At 38.7% G+C, this 15,293-nt stretch overlaps 2 protein-coding genes across 2 annotated transcripts; one reads left to right on the plus strand and one right to left on the minus strand.

Moving 5' to 3' along the window:
- The first annotated feature begins 1,850 nt into the window (after window positions 1-1,850).
- LOC101314204 (eukaryotic translation initiation factor 3 subunit C-like) lies at window positions 1,851-5,219 on the plus strand. Its single transcript, XM_004305501.1, has 3 exons — window positions 1,851-1,988; window positions 2,123-3,829; window positions 4,311-5,219. Exons 1-3 carry the CDS (start codon window positions 1,851-1,853, stop codon window positions 5,217-5,219), a joined length of 2,754 nt encoding a protein of 917 aa, XP_004305549.1.
- Window positions 5,220-10,834: 5,615 nt separating this feature from the next.
- On the minus strand, window positions 10,835-12,748 carry LOC101314491. The gene is made up of 2 exons (XM_004305502.1): window positions 11,853-12,748; window positions 10,835-11,384 (listed from the first exon to the last, which is right to left on the minus strand). The coding sequence occupies exons 1-2, from the start codon at window positions 12,746-12,748 to the stop codon at window positions 10,835-10,837; spliced, it is 1,446 nt and encodes a 481-aa protein (XP_004305550.1).
- Window positions 12,749-15,293: the final 2,545 nt, after the last annotated feature.

Here is a 15,293-nt window from a genome sequence, read left to right on the forward strand (position 1 = left end):
AAAGTCTAGGTAAAAAAAACCGACGACATTGTTTTTCGTCGGCTAACTGTGGGACTATAGCCGACGAAAAAAAAAATTTCGTCGGCTAAAGTCATCACAGACGAGCTTTTCCCGACGACACTATAGCCGACGAGCCTTCGTCGGCTAAGATCTTAGCCGACGAATTAAGATAACAGGCCGACGAAAATTTTTCGTCGGCTAAAGTGCTTGTCCTGGTAGTGGTGGGGTTGTAACTGCTAGATATGATGTCTTTGCTCACATATTTTGGGCTTGGTTCCCCTATTTTTTCCTTTTACGCCAAAATGTTGTCTCGTTGTAAGTTTGGTTTCTTACTTGTTGCTTTTAAACAGCTGAGTTCAGTCATTCACCACTGTAGATTTTTTTCTCTTTTTAAACCATGTTTCCTTCTGCTAACATTTTAATAAACCAGAACTCCAGAATGGCTTTTGAAAAAACCTGAGGTGTGTTTTCTTTATTAATAGAGATATATGGTAAAGCATATGGTGAAGTGGAGATCAGACTATTTTCTTTCTATTATTAGTAATAGATAACTAGCAAGGCCTAATCATACACTCATATTTTTTGAATTGATCTGAGGTGCTTAACTAACATGAGTTCGGTAAGATATTGGTGATGAGATGTATAGATTGGCAAGGCAAATGTGAAGGCTTGAAAAGGTAAGTTAGGGATTATCAGCCTTTGGAAGAAGAGAAATTTTAGGTTTTGGTTCGAGCTTAATCAGGTTGACATATATAGAGGGTATTATGGGATATGTGTCATGTACCAATTGTGTTCTGGTTTTGAGAAAATGTAAGATTTGGGACCTGATTCTGATATTTACAAAATAGTTGTCTGCCACCATAGTATCTTGGAGTTCTAAAACATGATAGTTCGATTGAAAGTGTACATTTTGTGAATAAGCTGTAGTCGTTTTACTATATTCAATGTAAGAGAACTGATATGCTTTTCCACAGATTCTATAATTTCTATAATTTCTTTGATACAAGTTACTCGGTTGATATTCAAGTATATGTCCTAGGTTGAATTACCGATATTAGAGTTTTCTCCAGATCTACAGTCCTGGGTCTTGTGCGTAATTAGATTCTGACAGGTACGTAATACTACTTGCACTTAAAGTGGGGAGGAAACACTAATTCTCACCTAGTTTTGATGCTGGTACTCATATGAGTAGGGTTTTGGTCAGTTAACAGAGTCCATTATCCAGTCCAGCGAAGAACAGTGAGGTTAAAGAATCCATTTTAGGAAAAGATGGACTCTTGTGCCCTGTTCATTAGTATAGTCACAGCAGGAATTTTTGGCTTCAGTATATGATGAATATTGGTTTGGACTGCAGGAGGAAATTTTACCTCATATGTATCAAAATGTTGTCAAAATGTCTTCTTTTTTTTCCCAATAATAAATGTTTTTTTTTTTCCTGTGACTGAATGACCACATTAAGTGACAGCCCAAGACCAAAGAAGAAAAGGAATTAATCACCATTATTATCTAGTACAGAACAGAACGAGGGAAAAAAATCCCTCTATACAAAACGGAGCTTCAGGCGGCGACTTAAACAAAACGTATACGTGACGAAAAGGTGTTTCTTGGCATCCAAGAAATTCACACCTTTAAATACTCCTACGCCCCCCCACCAAATCCTAGTTTTAATCGACTGTGATTCTCTCTCAATTCACAACTTCCTCCCTTTTGCTTAACAAAGCAAAGCGCCTCCATCTCTTCGCCGCCCACCGTAAGTCTCTCTACGCCTCCATGATTCTGTGTTTTTGAGAATACATGTTTTGCTTTCCTCATGTCCATTACTGTTAGGGTTTATGAAACAAGGTTCTAATATGCATGTTGCTGTTTGTGTTGAACGTACAGAGGATATATTCTACGAGTACTACACCGATTATCAAACCCTTTTTCGCTTGTATATTTGCTTCAGCTACGACACAATGGCTTCTACTTCGAAATTCTTTGGCCGCCAGGTTAGTATATTTCAGTTTTGTTCATTACTCTGATGGTTTCGGTATTTCGATTGAATGCTAGAATTTAGAAGCATATTATGTGTTGATAAATCTGTCTTTGTAACTTTTTGGGATGTGTTATTCATGGTGATCAGAGCGACAGCGACAGCGACTATTCAGAAGATGAGATTGTGCTCACAGATGAGGACCCGGATACCATCGAGAAAGTCAAGAATAAATACGTGATTGAAAGTGACGATGATGATAACTCTGATTGCGAAAAGCGTGTGGTAAAGCCGGGGAAAGCTAAGCGATTCGAGGAGATGTGTGCTACCCTTGACAAGATAAACAAGGCAAAGAACATAAATGATTGGGTGAGCATGCAGGATTCTTTTGACAAGATGAATAAGCAGCTTGAGAAGGTGATGCGCGTCAACCGAACTGGAAAGGTACCAACTCTGTACATCAGAGCGCTTTTTTTGTTGGAGGAGAATGTGGGGGAGGCTCTAGCGAATAAGGATGCTAAGAAGAAGATGAGTAGCACCAATGCCAAGGCCTTGAACTCGATGAAACAAAAACTGAAGAAGAATAATAAGGAGTATGAAGATTTGATTCAGAAGTACAAGGAAAATCCTGTAGAAGAAGAGTTTTTGGAAGAGGAAGAAGTTGAAACAAACTGTGAAGCTGAAGTTCCTAAACATGAGGAAAACCAAGATAAGAGGGAAAAGGAGGATGGTTGGGAGAGAAAATCTGGTAAGAAGAGTAAGCTTGTCTTGGATAAGCAGCAGTTCATGAGTGACCCTTGTCAGGTTACATGGGAAACTGTGAACAAGAAATACAAAGAGGTTGTGGCTGTTAGGGGAAGGAAGGGAACGAGATGGTTTGAGCTAGTTGAGCAGCTTATTTTCTTGGCTAAGTTCGCTAAGACTCCTGCACAGAAGCTTGAGATTCTTCTCATTATTGTTTCTGCTCAATTTGATGCTGGTCTCCATGGTCACATGCCTGCGCATGTGTGGAAAAAAAGTGTGCATAATATGCTTGTTATTCTCGATATTCTAGTGCAATATCCCAGCATTCGTGTTGATGACAAAGTGGAGATTGATGATAATGAATCTCAGAAAGGAGCTGATTATAAGGGGACAATCTGGGTCAATGGAAACTTGGCGGGTTTCGTGGAAAGGCTAGATAATGAGTTCTTCAAGAGCTTGCAGAGTCTTGACCCTCACACCACCGAGTACATTGACAGACTTAGAGATGAGCCTATGCTTTTCCTTCTTGCTCAGAATTTTCAAGAATATTTGGAGCAAGTTGGAGATTACAAAGCAGCTGCAAAGTTAGCCCTAAGGCAGGTTGAACTCCTTCACTACAAGCCTCAAGATGTCTATGATGCCATGAGAAAACTAGCTGAGCAGAGGGAAAGTGCTGATAATGGTGAAGCCCAAGCTGCTACATCTGTATTTCTTGAAACTCCTGAGCTCGTACGTCGGAGACCTGCTTTTGTGGAGAGTAATAGGGCCATGATGGATATTCTTGTCTCCCTCATATACAAATATGGAGATGATCGGACTAAAGCTCGTGCAATGCTTTGTGATATTTTTTATCATGCTCTCAATAACGATTTCTATACTTCCCGTGACTTGCTGCTAAAGAGTCACCTGCAAGACAATATTCATCAGATGGACAATTCATCCAAAATCCTTTTCAATAGGGCTATGGCACAGCTTGGTCTGTGTGCATTTCGAAGTGGACTAATTACTGAAGGACATAGCTGCCTTTCTGACCTTTATTTAGGTGGAAAAGTGAAGGAGTTGCTCGGACAAGGCGTCTCCCGAAGTAGATATCAGGAGATGACTCCTGAACAGGTATTGATCTTTTTTTTCTTCATTTAGTTAATTTTTTTTAGTAGTTGCATGTATGGTTTCCATGTGCATACAATCTGAATTCACTGTCAATATTCAATAATGTATGTTGTTAATGGCTATTGGCTAATTACATTGTTTATGCACGACTGCATGATGTTTAAAACAAAATTATTGTTACAGTAGGATTTACAACTAGTACTTCTGCAACTAGTTTGTGGTAAATATTAACATGTTTTTGTCTTCAATTTATGTGTCTTATAGTTAAATCATAACATTCGTAGTTCTTCATTCTGATATATGTATAATATTTCACTCCATTTATGAACTGTATGCAAAAATTGAACAAGATCCTTAGAAACTTTGTAAGCTAGATGTTTGTTGTTGTCCAGAGTCCTGATAGTCCTGACACACTATGTTATTGTAGATGGATAATATAATCGAAGTTGAATTTGCTAATTTTTTATGTTCCTCTCCATTTCAGGAAAGTCTCCAGAGGCCCTACCATATGCACATCAACCTTGAGCTCCTAGAGGCAGTACATCTGATATGTGCCATGCTGCAGGAAGTGCCTAACATGGCAGCTGTCAACACCAATAAAAAGCGTAGGGTGATTAGTAGGGCATTCCGGTGGTTGCTTGAGAATCAAACATTTATAGGACCTCCTGAAACTGTTAGAGACCATGTAATTGCAGCTACAATGGCCCTCCTTAAAGGTGACTCTCAAAAGGCTTTCGATGTGATCAATTCTCTTCATGTCTGGAAGCTCCTCAGGAATCGTGAGAATGTTCTGGAGATGCTCAATGTTAATATCAAGGAGGCGGCTCTGAGGACCTACCTTTTCGCCTACTCTCCATCCTATAAATCTGTAAGCATTGAGCAAGTGACCAACATGTTTGAACTCTCAGAGGCCAAGGCTCGTAGCATTGTTAGCCAGATGATCATGAACGAAGAGCTCCATGCCCGTTTGGACCAGCCAACAGGTTGCATTGTCTTTCATGACATTGAGCACACTAGGTTGCAGGCTCTAGCTTTCCAGTTCAGTGAGAAGCTGTCATTCCTTGCAGAAAGCAATGAAAGGGCAACAGAGTTGAGGATAGGTGGTGGTGGGTTAGAATTGTCTACAAGGCATAGAGACAGCCAAGACTATGGTGCTGGAAGTACTTCAATGAGTGGCAGGTGGCAAGAAAACTTGTCTTTCACCCAAGGAAGACAAGGTGGTACCACTAGGCGTACAGGTTATAGATCACTGACATATGGTCATACAGGGTATCAAGATGCTGCGCATGGAGGCTCACGGAGGATTGGCTATCAGTCTGCTTCATCTGGAAGGGGATCTCAAATGGATACATCAACTCGTTTGGTCAGTCTTAACAGAGGTGTTCGTGCTTAAGGGAACATTGTAGCAGCAGACAAGAACGAAACTTTTCCCATTGAAGTTTGATTTTTTGAATTCACATTTTAGGCCCTATGTGGCGCGCGCACCAAATAAGACTCCTGGATAGCAAACACAGAACTGTTTGCTTTTGCTTGGTTTGATCTTTAGAGTACTTGTTTCTCTTGCTTGTTACGTTTATTCATTAGAGTACTTTGTTTTATCTTTTTGTTCTGTTTTGTTATTGTACGTCTTATAGAGAGTAACAATGTTTAAAATTGCTGGTTTTGGAGTAAGCAACTACGGTCTTGACCCTACTTTACCAATTTAATTGTGGCATGATTACTGGCTGAGATTTTATATCTCAGATATTCAGAGGCATCATAAGATTGGGACCGTGGTCGTCTACGGATCTGCGCATTCAGTTTGTATTAATCTATTCTTCTTTTGATTTGACTGTAAAGCCATTGGATCTTGCATCTGGATGCTAATTAATTAATTGAACTTCATCTATAAAACTGTGGCAGATGATATATCAATCTGGTTTTAAGTTTATGTCAAGAACATATATGGTATAGTTCAAACTAGATGATACAGTAAAACTTCGATAAATTAATAATTGTTTAAGAAAAATAGATTTCTTAATGTGTGCTTTTGTCAAAGTAGAATCAGAATATGATTTAAACTTTGATAAATTAATAATTGTTTAAGAAAAATAGATTTCCTAATGTGTGTCTTAATCAAAGTAGAATCAGAATATGATTTGATATCAATGTTGTAATTTCCTTATGTATTGTATCATCTATATATAAAGGTTTATTCTATGAATGAAATAGAATGATTATTCTCCCTAAATTCTCTCTCTCAATTTATTTCTCCCGCAACAATAATCTCAATTAAATATTAATTTTCTCCGGTCCCAACTTGGGACCAGTACATATTATTACTAGGTATCTTGTTAAATGCATAAGATATAAGTTTTTAAGACTCTCCTTAGGTCCCAACAAATACAAAAAGTAATAATTTATTATCTAATCATTTAAAAATATCACAAAAAATATTAATAATTGATGAAATACATAAAATAACAAATAAATAATGTTCATAAACAAATTAAGGAAACTCTTAACAATTTTAACTTCACAATCTGGTTATTCCCAAAATTTCCATATATAGTCATTTGCATTTTTCTTCTATTATGAAATATTAAAGATATTCTTAACAATTTAAGGAAACTCTTAACAACAAAACCCTTTATAAAGCAATAAATATTCATTTATCGATAAATGAATAATATAATAACCCCCTTAAAAGTAATAACTTTCCACGGTCCCGACATTATTCATTTATAGAGGTTTTACTGTATAAATATAACAGTACAACTATCACTAAGTGTGAAAGGTAATACAATAGTAGAGCTAAGAGCTATGTATGAAAGATGATACAAAGGTCATGCAATATGGTTGCATTAACTACACAACTTATTATGTCAGTTGTTGGAGTAGTAGTCCGGATTTGCTGCTTGAATGGAGCAGCTAACTCAACACTCCCCCTCAAGTTAATTGGGGAATAGATGTCTCGCATACCCAACTTGTCTAGTGAGTTGTGGAACACTTCTGCAAAAACGGTTTTGGTCAAAATATCTGCAAGTTGATCTTCAGTAGGCACATGTGGCATGTTAATGGTTTCGGACTCCAACATCTCCTTGATGAAATGTCGATCAACTTCAACATGTTTTGTTTTGTCATGTTGGACTAGATTGTTTACTATATCAATGGCGGCTTTATTGTCACAATACAAATTCATAGCATACTCAGATTTGAATCCTGAGTCCTTCATTAAGTGACGAAGCCGTACTCCATAAGCCATTCCTCTATATTCAACTTCTGCACTGGATCTAGCAACCACTTTTTGCTTTTTGCTTCTTACTTCTCTATGTGTCTAAGTTACCTCCCACAAACGTAAAGTAACCTAAAGTGGACCTTCTATCAGTCATAGAACCAGCCCACTGCATCTATGTATCCTGCTATCTTCACATGGTTATTCTTGGAAAGCATGATCCCTTTGCCTGGATTTGTCTTCAAGTACTTGCCTGCTCCTTCCAAGGCTGATTTATTAAAAAAGATTTGGAAGTTAAATATTCCCCCTATTTCTTGGTTGCTAATTAGGGGCAGATTAAAAACTAGAGCCTTTTTGGCTCGATTTATGAACTCTATTGAGGCACTTGTGCTCTTTGTGGTTTAGGAGTTGAGGACATTAATCACGTATTTTCAGCCTGTATGGTGACGTCTGTTGTGTGGGATATTGATAATCACTTGCCTAATCCTTCCTCTTTCTCTAATTTGAGGGTTGTTGGCCTCTACTATTCAGAATGGTCAGTCTCTCACTATTGAAGATAGTCTGATGGTGTGCTGGTAGATTTGGAAGGCTAGAAACAATATCATCTTCCGTTATGCTCAAGTCACCCCTACAGCTATTGTGCATGTTGCAACTGCTATCAGCTCTGCTTATCATCTCGCCAACAAGAAGTCATTCTCCAACTGTCCAAGAAGCTATTAGATGGATTCCTCCAGCTCCTAAATGGTACTAGTTCAAGTTGAACTTTGATGGATCAGTAACTTCCAGCTCGTCGGTTGCTGGCTTTATTATCAGAGATTCTTCTGGCTCTCCCATTGTGTCAGGTACGCGGAAACTACACAATTCTTCAGTTCTGCAAGCTGAATGTATTGCTCTTATAGATGGGCTCCTCGCTGCTAAAAGTCGCAATTGTCATCAAATTGAAGTAGAAAGAGACTCGTTCTTTATCATCTTGTGTCAAAGGTTTTTGTGGTATTTTTTGGAAGCTCAAGTTGCTAATCCGAGATGTTAAGGTTCTAGCTGATTCTTTCATCAATATATCTTTCTCCCATACCTTCACGTTATCGAATTTTTTTATAGATGCTCTTGCCTCTGTGGGTCATTCTCTTTCTTCGCCGAAGTATTGGTTCAATGAGGTTCATTTTTTTTTTTTTTAAAGTAGTTTGATGAGGTTCCTCTTCAAGCTTAAATGGTTTTACTGTTAGTGTTGGTTCGATGAGGTTCCTTTTTTTTTTTTTAAAGTAGCTCGATGAGGTTCCTCTTCAAGCTTAAATGGTTTTACTGTTAAATTCTTGTTGTGTTAGAAGACTAAAGACTCCTCGTCGTAATTTATTTTTCTTCTAAAAAAATAAATACAAGGTGGTCCTTAATTAGGACGGGCTCCTCTCCTTCTCTTTACCAAATAAAACAGAAAACTTGACCTGAGAACCGCCGCCTCTCTTCCTCTCTCTCTTGATCTTTTCCTATCCATCACCGGTTTACCTCTCTTCGGTTGGACTTCGAACTCAATCACCGGTTTGAATTGGTACTGCGAACCTCGGTTTTCTTTGTTTTTGTTTTTGTTTTTGTTGTGTTTATGTAACTATTGCTATATCCCTTTTGCATCGCTCCATCTTGTATTACATGGTCCTTTGCATCGCTCTATTCTTCTCTGGATCTGGCAATTTGATGCTAATTGATTTATCTATGTAATTCTAACAGATTATATATCAATCTGGTTTTGAGTTCATGTTAGTATGGAAAAAGTAAATCCCTTCAATGCTGGGTGGTCCTTTTAGTGTTGCTCAATCTGGTTTTTCTTGTCATTGTTCTTATTGTTTTGCTCTAAACAGGTCGGTGAGTAATGTCCTGATCAGGAATGGTTCAGCCGAATAGGAAGATTGAATTCTCGAAGATGTTGGACGGCTGCAGATACCATGCTATATGCAGCTCTGTGGGATCTGATTCTGGAAAATTAAAAGGTATACCCTTGGAAAATCAAACATGGTTAGACTTTACATGGATCTTTGTCAGACTTTGTTCCTGCATCACTCATTGGACCCATTTGCACATCATAACTGATCCCATCACAGTCAACTCCCTTTCCTGAAAAAATACGTTTGGTATATAGGTTTTAGGCATCAGCAGTGCTCGAAGAGTAATGGTGTTTATTTTTTATTTTTATTTTCATGTCTTAGATGAAGTTTTTTGTTTTTGGGATACTGATTTTTACATGCTTCTCACATGCCTAAGTTGTACTGACACCCTATATTTGTGAGTACTCAGATATGAATTTGATCTTCTATTATATTTATTTCAGGACTAAGAAATGAGGCATAGATTTATTTATTTCTGTATCTTATTCTTCCTGAGTAATGCATCAACATACTCTTTATCCTGAACTCATTTGGTCTTGACCATGTTCAGGGTCGTCGCTTAACAAGTTTATGCAAAATCACTGAAAATTTTTTGTCTGCTATGTCAGACAGATGCCACAGATCAATCCTGCTTTAGAGGCAGCAGTCACGAAAACTTAATGGTAAACATCTCTACTTGGTTAAGATGGAAGCAACTTGAGTTTTGCATGTAGCCTTTTTGACTCTGCCAGTTTTGCGTAGGGGAACTTAACAGATAGTGTAATAGTTAAGAACTTGCATATTGCTTTATTAGTCTTGCTTTGAGAACCAAAACAGTCACACACAACAAAAAAAAAAAAAAAAAATTTGGTCTGAAGTTTCATTGTTGTTGTTTCTAGGTTAGAAGATTAGGTAGGATACGAAACAAACATACGATCTCAAAAGTTATATCTGGAGGGAATTAGATTTGGGCTAGGGAACTTGAGCGATCCGGTTTTCAGAATCATTGGAAAATGAATGAACTCCAAAACCTGGGAATAGTTGTCTCTGTTCTTATTCCTAAATATGATGACAAACTATCTAGAAGCTTCCTTCTGTTATTTGCTAGGAAGCTTACTATGAAATTTATATTATCGAAATAAGAAAAGACAACATTGATTGAATTTAAGCAGTCTAACTTTTAAGATTTGATTAATGAGGATTCTGTTTTGCAGGATCGTTTGGTAAGGATATTCCTGTAGAAGGTCTATTGCTCACAATCATCTTTTTCCGAAGAAGAAGCTAACTCGTTCATCCTAAGAAGACTTGTGTATGCACGCTTCTGAATATCTGGTACCATGACAAGAACTAAATAAGTGATGTTTAGGAGCAAGACAGCTGAAAATTAATGGTAAAATGCTCGTCTTTACTTGATTAAGATAAATGAGTTATTTCATCTAAGTGCTCTGACAGTGACTGAACTTAAGAAAACAAAAAGAGAATGAAATTTTGGTCTAATGAGGTACAACCATACAGACCCATATTGCCTTCATGTCTTATTCTTTTGCCTTTGTATAAAAAAGCTAGTCATAGTAGTGATACTACGATGTACTTTTGTAGATTTTTTTCTGTAACTCTTGCCAATAGTCATTGCCTTGTTCATTCTCAAAAACATATGCTTGAACAAAACAAACGTATGATTTCAAGAGCTAGATCTGTAGTGTTTTACTGGAATTATATGAGGGTTAACAAACTAAAGCACCTTCCAAAAACAAAAAAGACAAACAAGCTAAAGCAATTTGGTTCTCAAAATTATATCACAAGAATTGAACTCCAAAATCTGGTAAGAGTCCCAATTTTTCGTTAACTATGTTGAAGCTTTGTTCTATTATATGCTAGGAAGCTATCATGATATTTGTATTGTCGAAGACCAAGGAAGCTATCACAATATTCTGGCGAGAACTAGTGATCAGCGGCTGGGTTCAGCAGACCAGCGAAAGCCTGAGTGGCCAGTAGAACTTTACTCAGTTGCAGATAGACTTGAGCCAAATTGCATTGAATCGTGGTCTGTGCTAGGCCAAGGATTTGGTTCTCAATGCAGACTAGTAGACCACTGTGGACACTGGCTCCAGATTGGTGAATGGCTTCAGCCCTCTCACATATCTGATGCATTTGATCATGAAATGGACGGAGGATCTGGGTTCCATGATCATGTGCCTGGAAATTTATTCTCCCACGGATATGGTTCCCTGCATCATGCATTTGTTCAACTAGGCTAGGCATCTGACTATTCGAGTTCCGCATCAACTTCACAGCATTTTTGACAGCCTTTTTGACAGCAATGGGCAGATTCTTTTGTTTACGGGCCACATGTATATCATCAATGGCGCCGTGAATGTTCCTGTGCGCAACCCACAGTACATCTTCTGTCAGCCTTAATCTTTCGAGATATCTGGATGCGATATGGACAATTCCTCCAGCAGCAGGACCATTTGCATTTCCTTCAGGTAACCTAACATAAATTGTAACAGTCAAGGACATGTATATGCTTTAAGAGTACTGCTTTAAGAGCTTGCACTGTTAAAAATAATGATAAAACCTTTGTAGCTTTTTCTAGGTTACAAGGTTTTAAAGAATCCAAACAAACAAATGAATTCAACTCAAAACAGGTCAAAAGATATAGGCTGCTTCGAAGTTTTTATGAAATAGATATCATGTATTTTGGCAGTGAGAGATTATGCAGCCGCGGCAGTTATGTTTATGTTATTTGTTCTGTGGTGCTAGGTACATTTAGGAATAACTGAATTGCTAGGATTAGCATTTAACCTATCTTCAAATAAACATGTGCCTGTAACCCTATCTTTACATAAGCATACAACCTGATAAAAGATGTTGTGTTGGGCTTTGTTTATGCAGGGACTGATAAATCCTGCATTCAGTAGAGTTACCAGGTTTGAGAAAAGTTTGAGAAGGATCATACCCATCATTCAGGTGCAGATCAGCGGTGGCACGAGTGATGACAACGGTGAATTGCAACATCATAGCGGCCTTTTGCAAGGTGAGACCCGGCAGATTGTTCGGCATATTGTTCTCCACACTGTTGAGAAGGTGATGAAAGACAGCCATTGCCATATGAATTCTACTGAACCCTGCTAAAAGGATCCGGAAGCTGGGTGGGAAACGGAGATTGGGTTGGCTAAGAGTCACCCGGTCCATGTCGTGTGAATATTGGTAAACCGCGAGAGCTTCTTTATAGAAGGCCTGAACCAGGCCCGGGAAGATGAGTTTCTTGTTCAGCTCATGATCAGGCTGGGCCAATGTTCTAATGATCGAGCCCAATACCTTATCCAAATCTCTCACCCTTACGATTGCATGATGACACTCCTTCCGTATCTTACCACTCTCATCGCCTTCCATGTCGGTCAACACGTTATTGACGGTCACCAACGCCCCCTTGAGATGTCCCAACGCACCGTTTAGACCTTTCACCCAGGTAAATTCTCCGGCCCCACATCCCTGACTTCCGGCGGCCCCAGCTGCCCGACCGCCGCCGAGCCCTCCATGTGCGCCGCCAACCCCACGTCCCCGACCTCCGGCGATCACTCCATGAGCGCCGCTGACCCCACCTCCCAGACCTCCGGCGGCCCCACCTCCCTGACCTCCGGCAACCCCTCCATTTGCGCCGCCGACCCCACCTCCAAGAACTCCGGCGACGGCTCCTCCCTGTGCGCCGGCGGTCCCACGTCCCTGACCTCCGGCGGTCCCTCCGTAAGCGCCGCCTATACCACCTCCCTGTGCGCCGGCGAATCCACCTCCTTGACCTCCGGCGACCTCACCTCCCTGTGCGGCACCGTCACCACCTCCATTACTGTTCATTTTGGCTTCTTCTGGTTCTGTTTTCTTTCGTTTCTTTCTGGATTTCTTTATTTTCTTTTAGAAACCCTAGGTCGGTGGGTCTTGTGCATTTATAGTTTTATACTGTTACCCTGGGTCGGTCGTATCCACGGCCCAACAGCCTAATTTTTTTTTTTTGGCAATGAACTTCCTATTTTTTCAAGAGCTCAGGAATTGAATCAAGTGGAAATTTTTCAAATGGTGTACTAAGTTAAGCCCATTCATCATTTTGACATCTTAATTTTAAAAACTATGATAATGGTACTTCAACATTTAAACATAATCTAACATTAGTTCCTTTTATGATTGACACCTTAAGTTGGACTTTATCTATAGGTAAAATTGCCTTTTCATGTTTTCTCTCCTCAAATTTTTTCCCTTCATAAACATTTCCCTCCAGCATAATGTCTTTTTTCCGATCAGTATCAGAATTTGTGGTGAGCCATGTGTTGGCTGCATAAAAAAATTAGAGATATCTAGAAATTATAATACATCATTGACCATTAATATCCATCATTAAAAACTGTTTTTGCAACCCACCGGTGAGAGAAAGAATCAACATTGATTAAAATGCATTTTGTATCAAGTACAGAAGTTCATGAACTATGTTGCACGGACACAGACATGGACACCGCGACACGTGTTGGAAACTCAGTTTTTGAGTTATATCGTGTCGTCGTGTCGTGTGTCCGTGTCGTCGTGTCGTGTGTCCACATTTGTGTAACATAGTTCATAAACTTCTGTATTTGATACAAAATGCATTTTAATCAATGATGATTCTTTCTCTCACTAGTGGCCGGGTTGTAAAAGCTTCTTTTAATTATGGATATTAATGGCCAATAGTGTATTATAATTTTTAGATGTCTCTAATTTTTGTATACAGCCAACACATGGCTCATCACAAATTCTGATACTGATCGGAAAAGGGACATTATTCTGGAGGAAAATGTTTGTAGAGGGAAAAGATTTGGGGAGGAAAAACATGAAAAGACAATTTTGCTCATGGATAAAGTCCAACTTAACGGTGTCAATCACTGATGGAACTAATGTTAGATTGGGTTTAAATGTTGAGGTACTATTATCATAGTTTTCAAAATTGAGTGAGATGTCAAAATAATAAATGTGCTTAACTTGGGGAACCATTTGAAAAATTTCTTCTTGAATTAATTTTTTTTCTTTTCTTTAAGAATCACTACATATATAGATATTAAAAATAATTAATTCATAAATCCTGTTACAACGTAAAACAAAGATCGATCGATCACTTGACTTTACCTACCCTAAACCTCTTTCTCTCTAAAACACTCGCAAAACCCTAAAGCCAGCAACGACGCTAAGTTATAAAACCAACTCGTCCAGCGGCGTCTATGTTTGTGTGTGGCCTCCGGCCTCTTTGATCTCGGATATGTTGCTGGATGGGTGTCCAAATAAGGGTTCTGGTGTTTCCAGGGTGAGGCTAAATCAACTTTTCCAGGCGGCTTGACAAAGTTATGATTTCATCTATGCTTCATAAACATACCGTGCTCTTTAGATCCGGCAATGAAGGTCTAAGGTAACGTTTTTGCCTGGTGGTACTGTGCTCGGATCAGTGACGAGGTTGTGCTTCTTGGGTGAGGTTGGTGTGTTGTGGCGGTGTAATTACAGAGTTTGGGTAGGTGGTTGGTCGGCGGATGATCATGAGACTGCTAAATTTCACCAAAATTGTCCATTTGTTTGATGCAATCGGCTGAGCAAACAATTTTTGTTTACATTGATTGTTTTACATAGGTGATCTTTATTGGTTAATTCAACTTTTGAACAGTTAAGATAATGATTTACATCACCAAAAATATGTAAATAAAAGAGAGTTCAGATGCACACGTACAGCACACGTATGTATTAGTCCGGACGCAAGTATTTTTCTTTAATCAATACTTGACAACGATAAATTATCTGCTTTGAAATCATTTTGAATATGGAGCATCAAATAGTAAAAGATGAGAAGGCCAAGCACTTAGACGCAATTTTTAGAATTACAACTTGGGATGCATAACTGAAATCTATATTCTCCTGTCCATTCAGTGTAACCACTCAACTCATAAAATGAATTTCTTTCAACGCAAAACAAAGGAACCTGTCATCTTACAAAATTCGGTCATATGCAAAGTTCTGGCAAAGCAAGTCAACAGCTGAAGAAACTTACCATAATAACATTTTCCAAAAGTGTATCACATACTTATGAATTATGATCAAGACTCCAATGTGCATCATGTTCTAACAGACGTCCTATATCTGAACTCTCCTTCAACATATTAGTAGTTGGTTCTGTTACTTATAGGAAAAAATTCAGTTTACTACCCTGAACTTTAGGTCTAAAATCAGTTTGATACCTCATTTTTTTTAATTCAGTTTCATACCTAAACTTTCAAAATGACATCAATCTCGACCAAAATGACTAAAATAGCCCTGGTTAATCTTTTACCCTCTCTCTCTCCTCCTACCTCCAAATCCACCACATGGCCAGCATCGGCATCCACCCCTACCACCA

Source organism: Fragaria vesca, linkage group LG6 (assembly GCF_000184155.1).
Source record: "Fragaria vesca subsp. vesca linkage group LG6, FraVesHawaii_1.0, whole genome shotgun sequence".
NCBI lineage: Eukaryota > Viridiplantae > Streptophyta > Magnoliopsida > Rosales > Rosaceae > Fragaria > Fragaria vesca.

Excerpts from the sequence above, each read along its gene's own strand:
- LOC101314204 (XM_004305501.1), top strand. The coding sequence starts at position 1,851 with ATGCATGTTGCTGTTTGTGTTGAACGTACAGAGGATATATTCTACGAG. Across the intron at positions 1,989-2,122 it reads CGAAATTCTTTGGCCGCCAG|AGCGACAGCGACAGCGACTA; the intron begins GTTAGTATATTT and ends CATGGTGATCAG. Across the intron at positions 3,830-4,310 it reads AGGAGATGACTCCTGAACAG|GAAAGTCTCCAGAGGCCCTA; the intron begins GTATTGATCTTT and ends TCTCCATTTCAG.
- LOC101314491 (XM_004305502.1), bottom strand. The coding sequence starts at position 12,748 with ATGAACAGTAATGGAGGTGGTGACGGTGCCGCACAGGGAGGTGAGGTC. Across the intron at positions 11,385-11,852 it reads GATCTGCACCTGAATGATGG|GTTACCTGAAGGAAATGCAA; the intron begins GTATGATCCTTC and ends AATTTATGTTAG.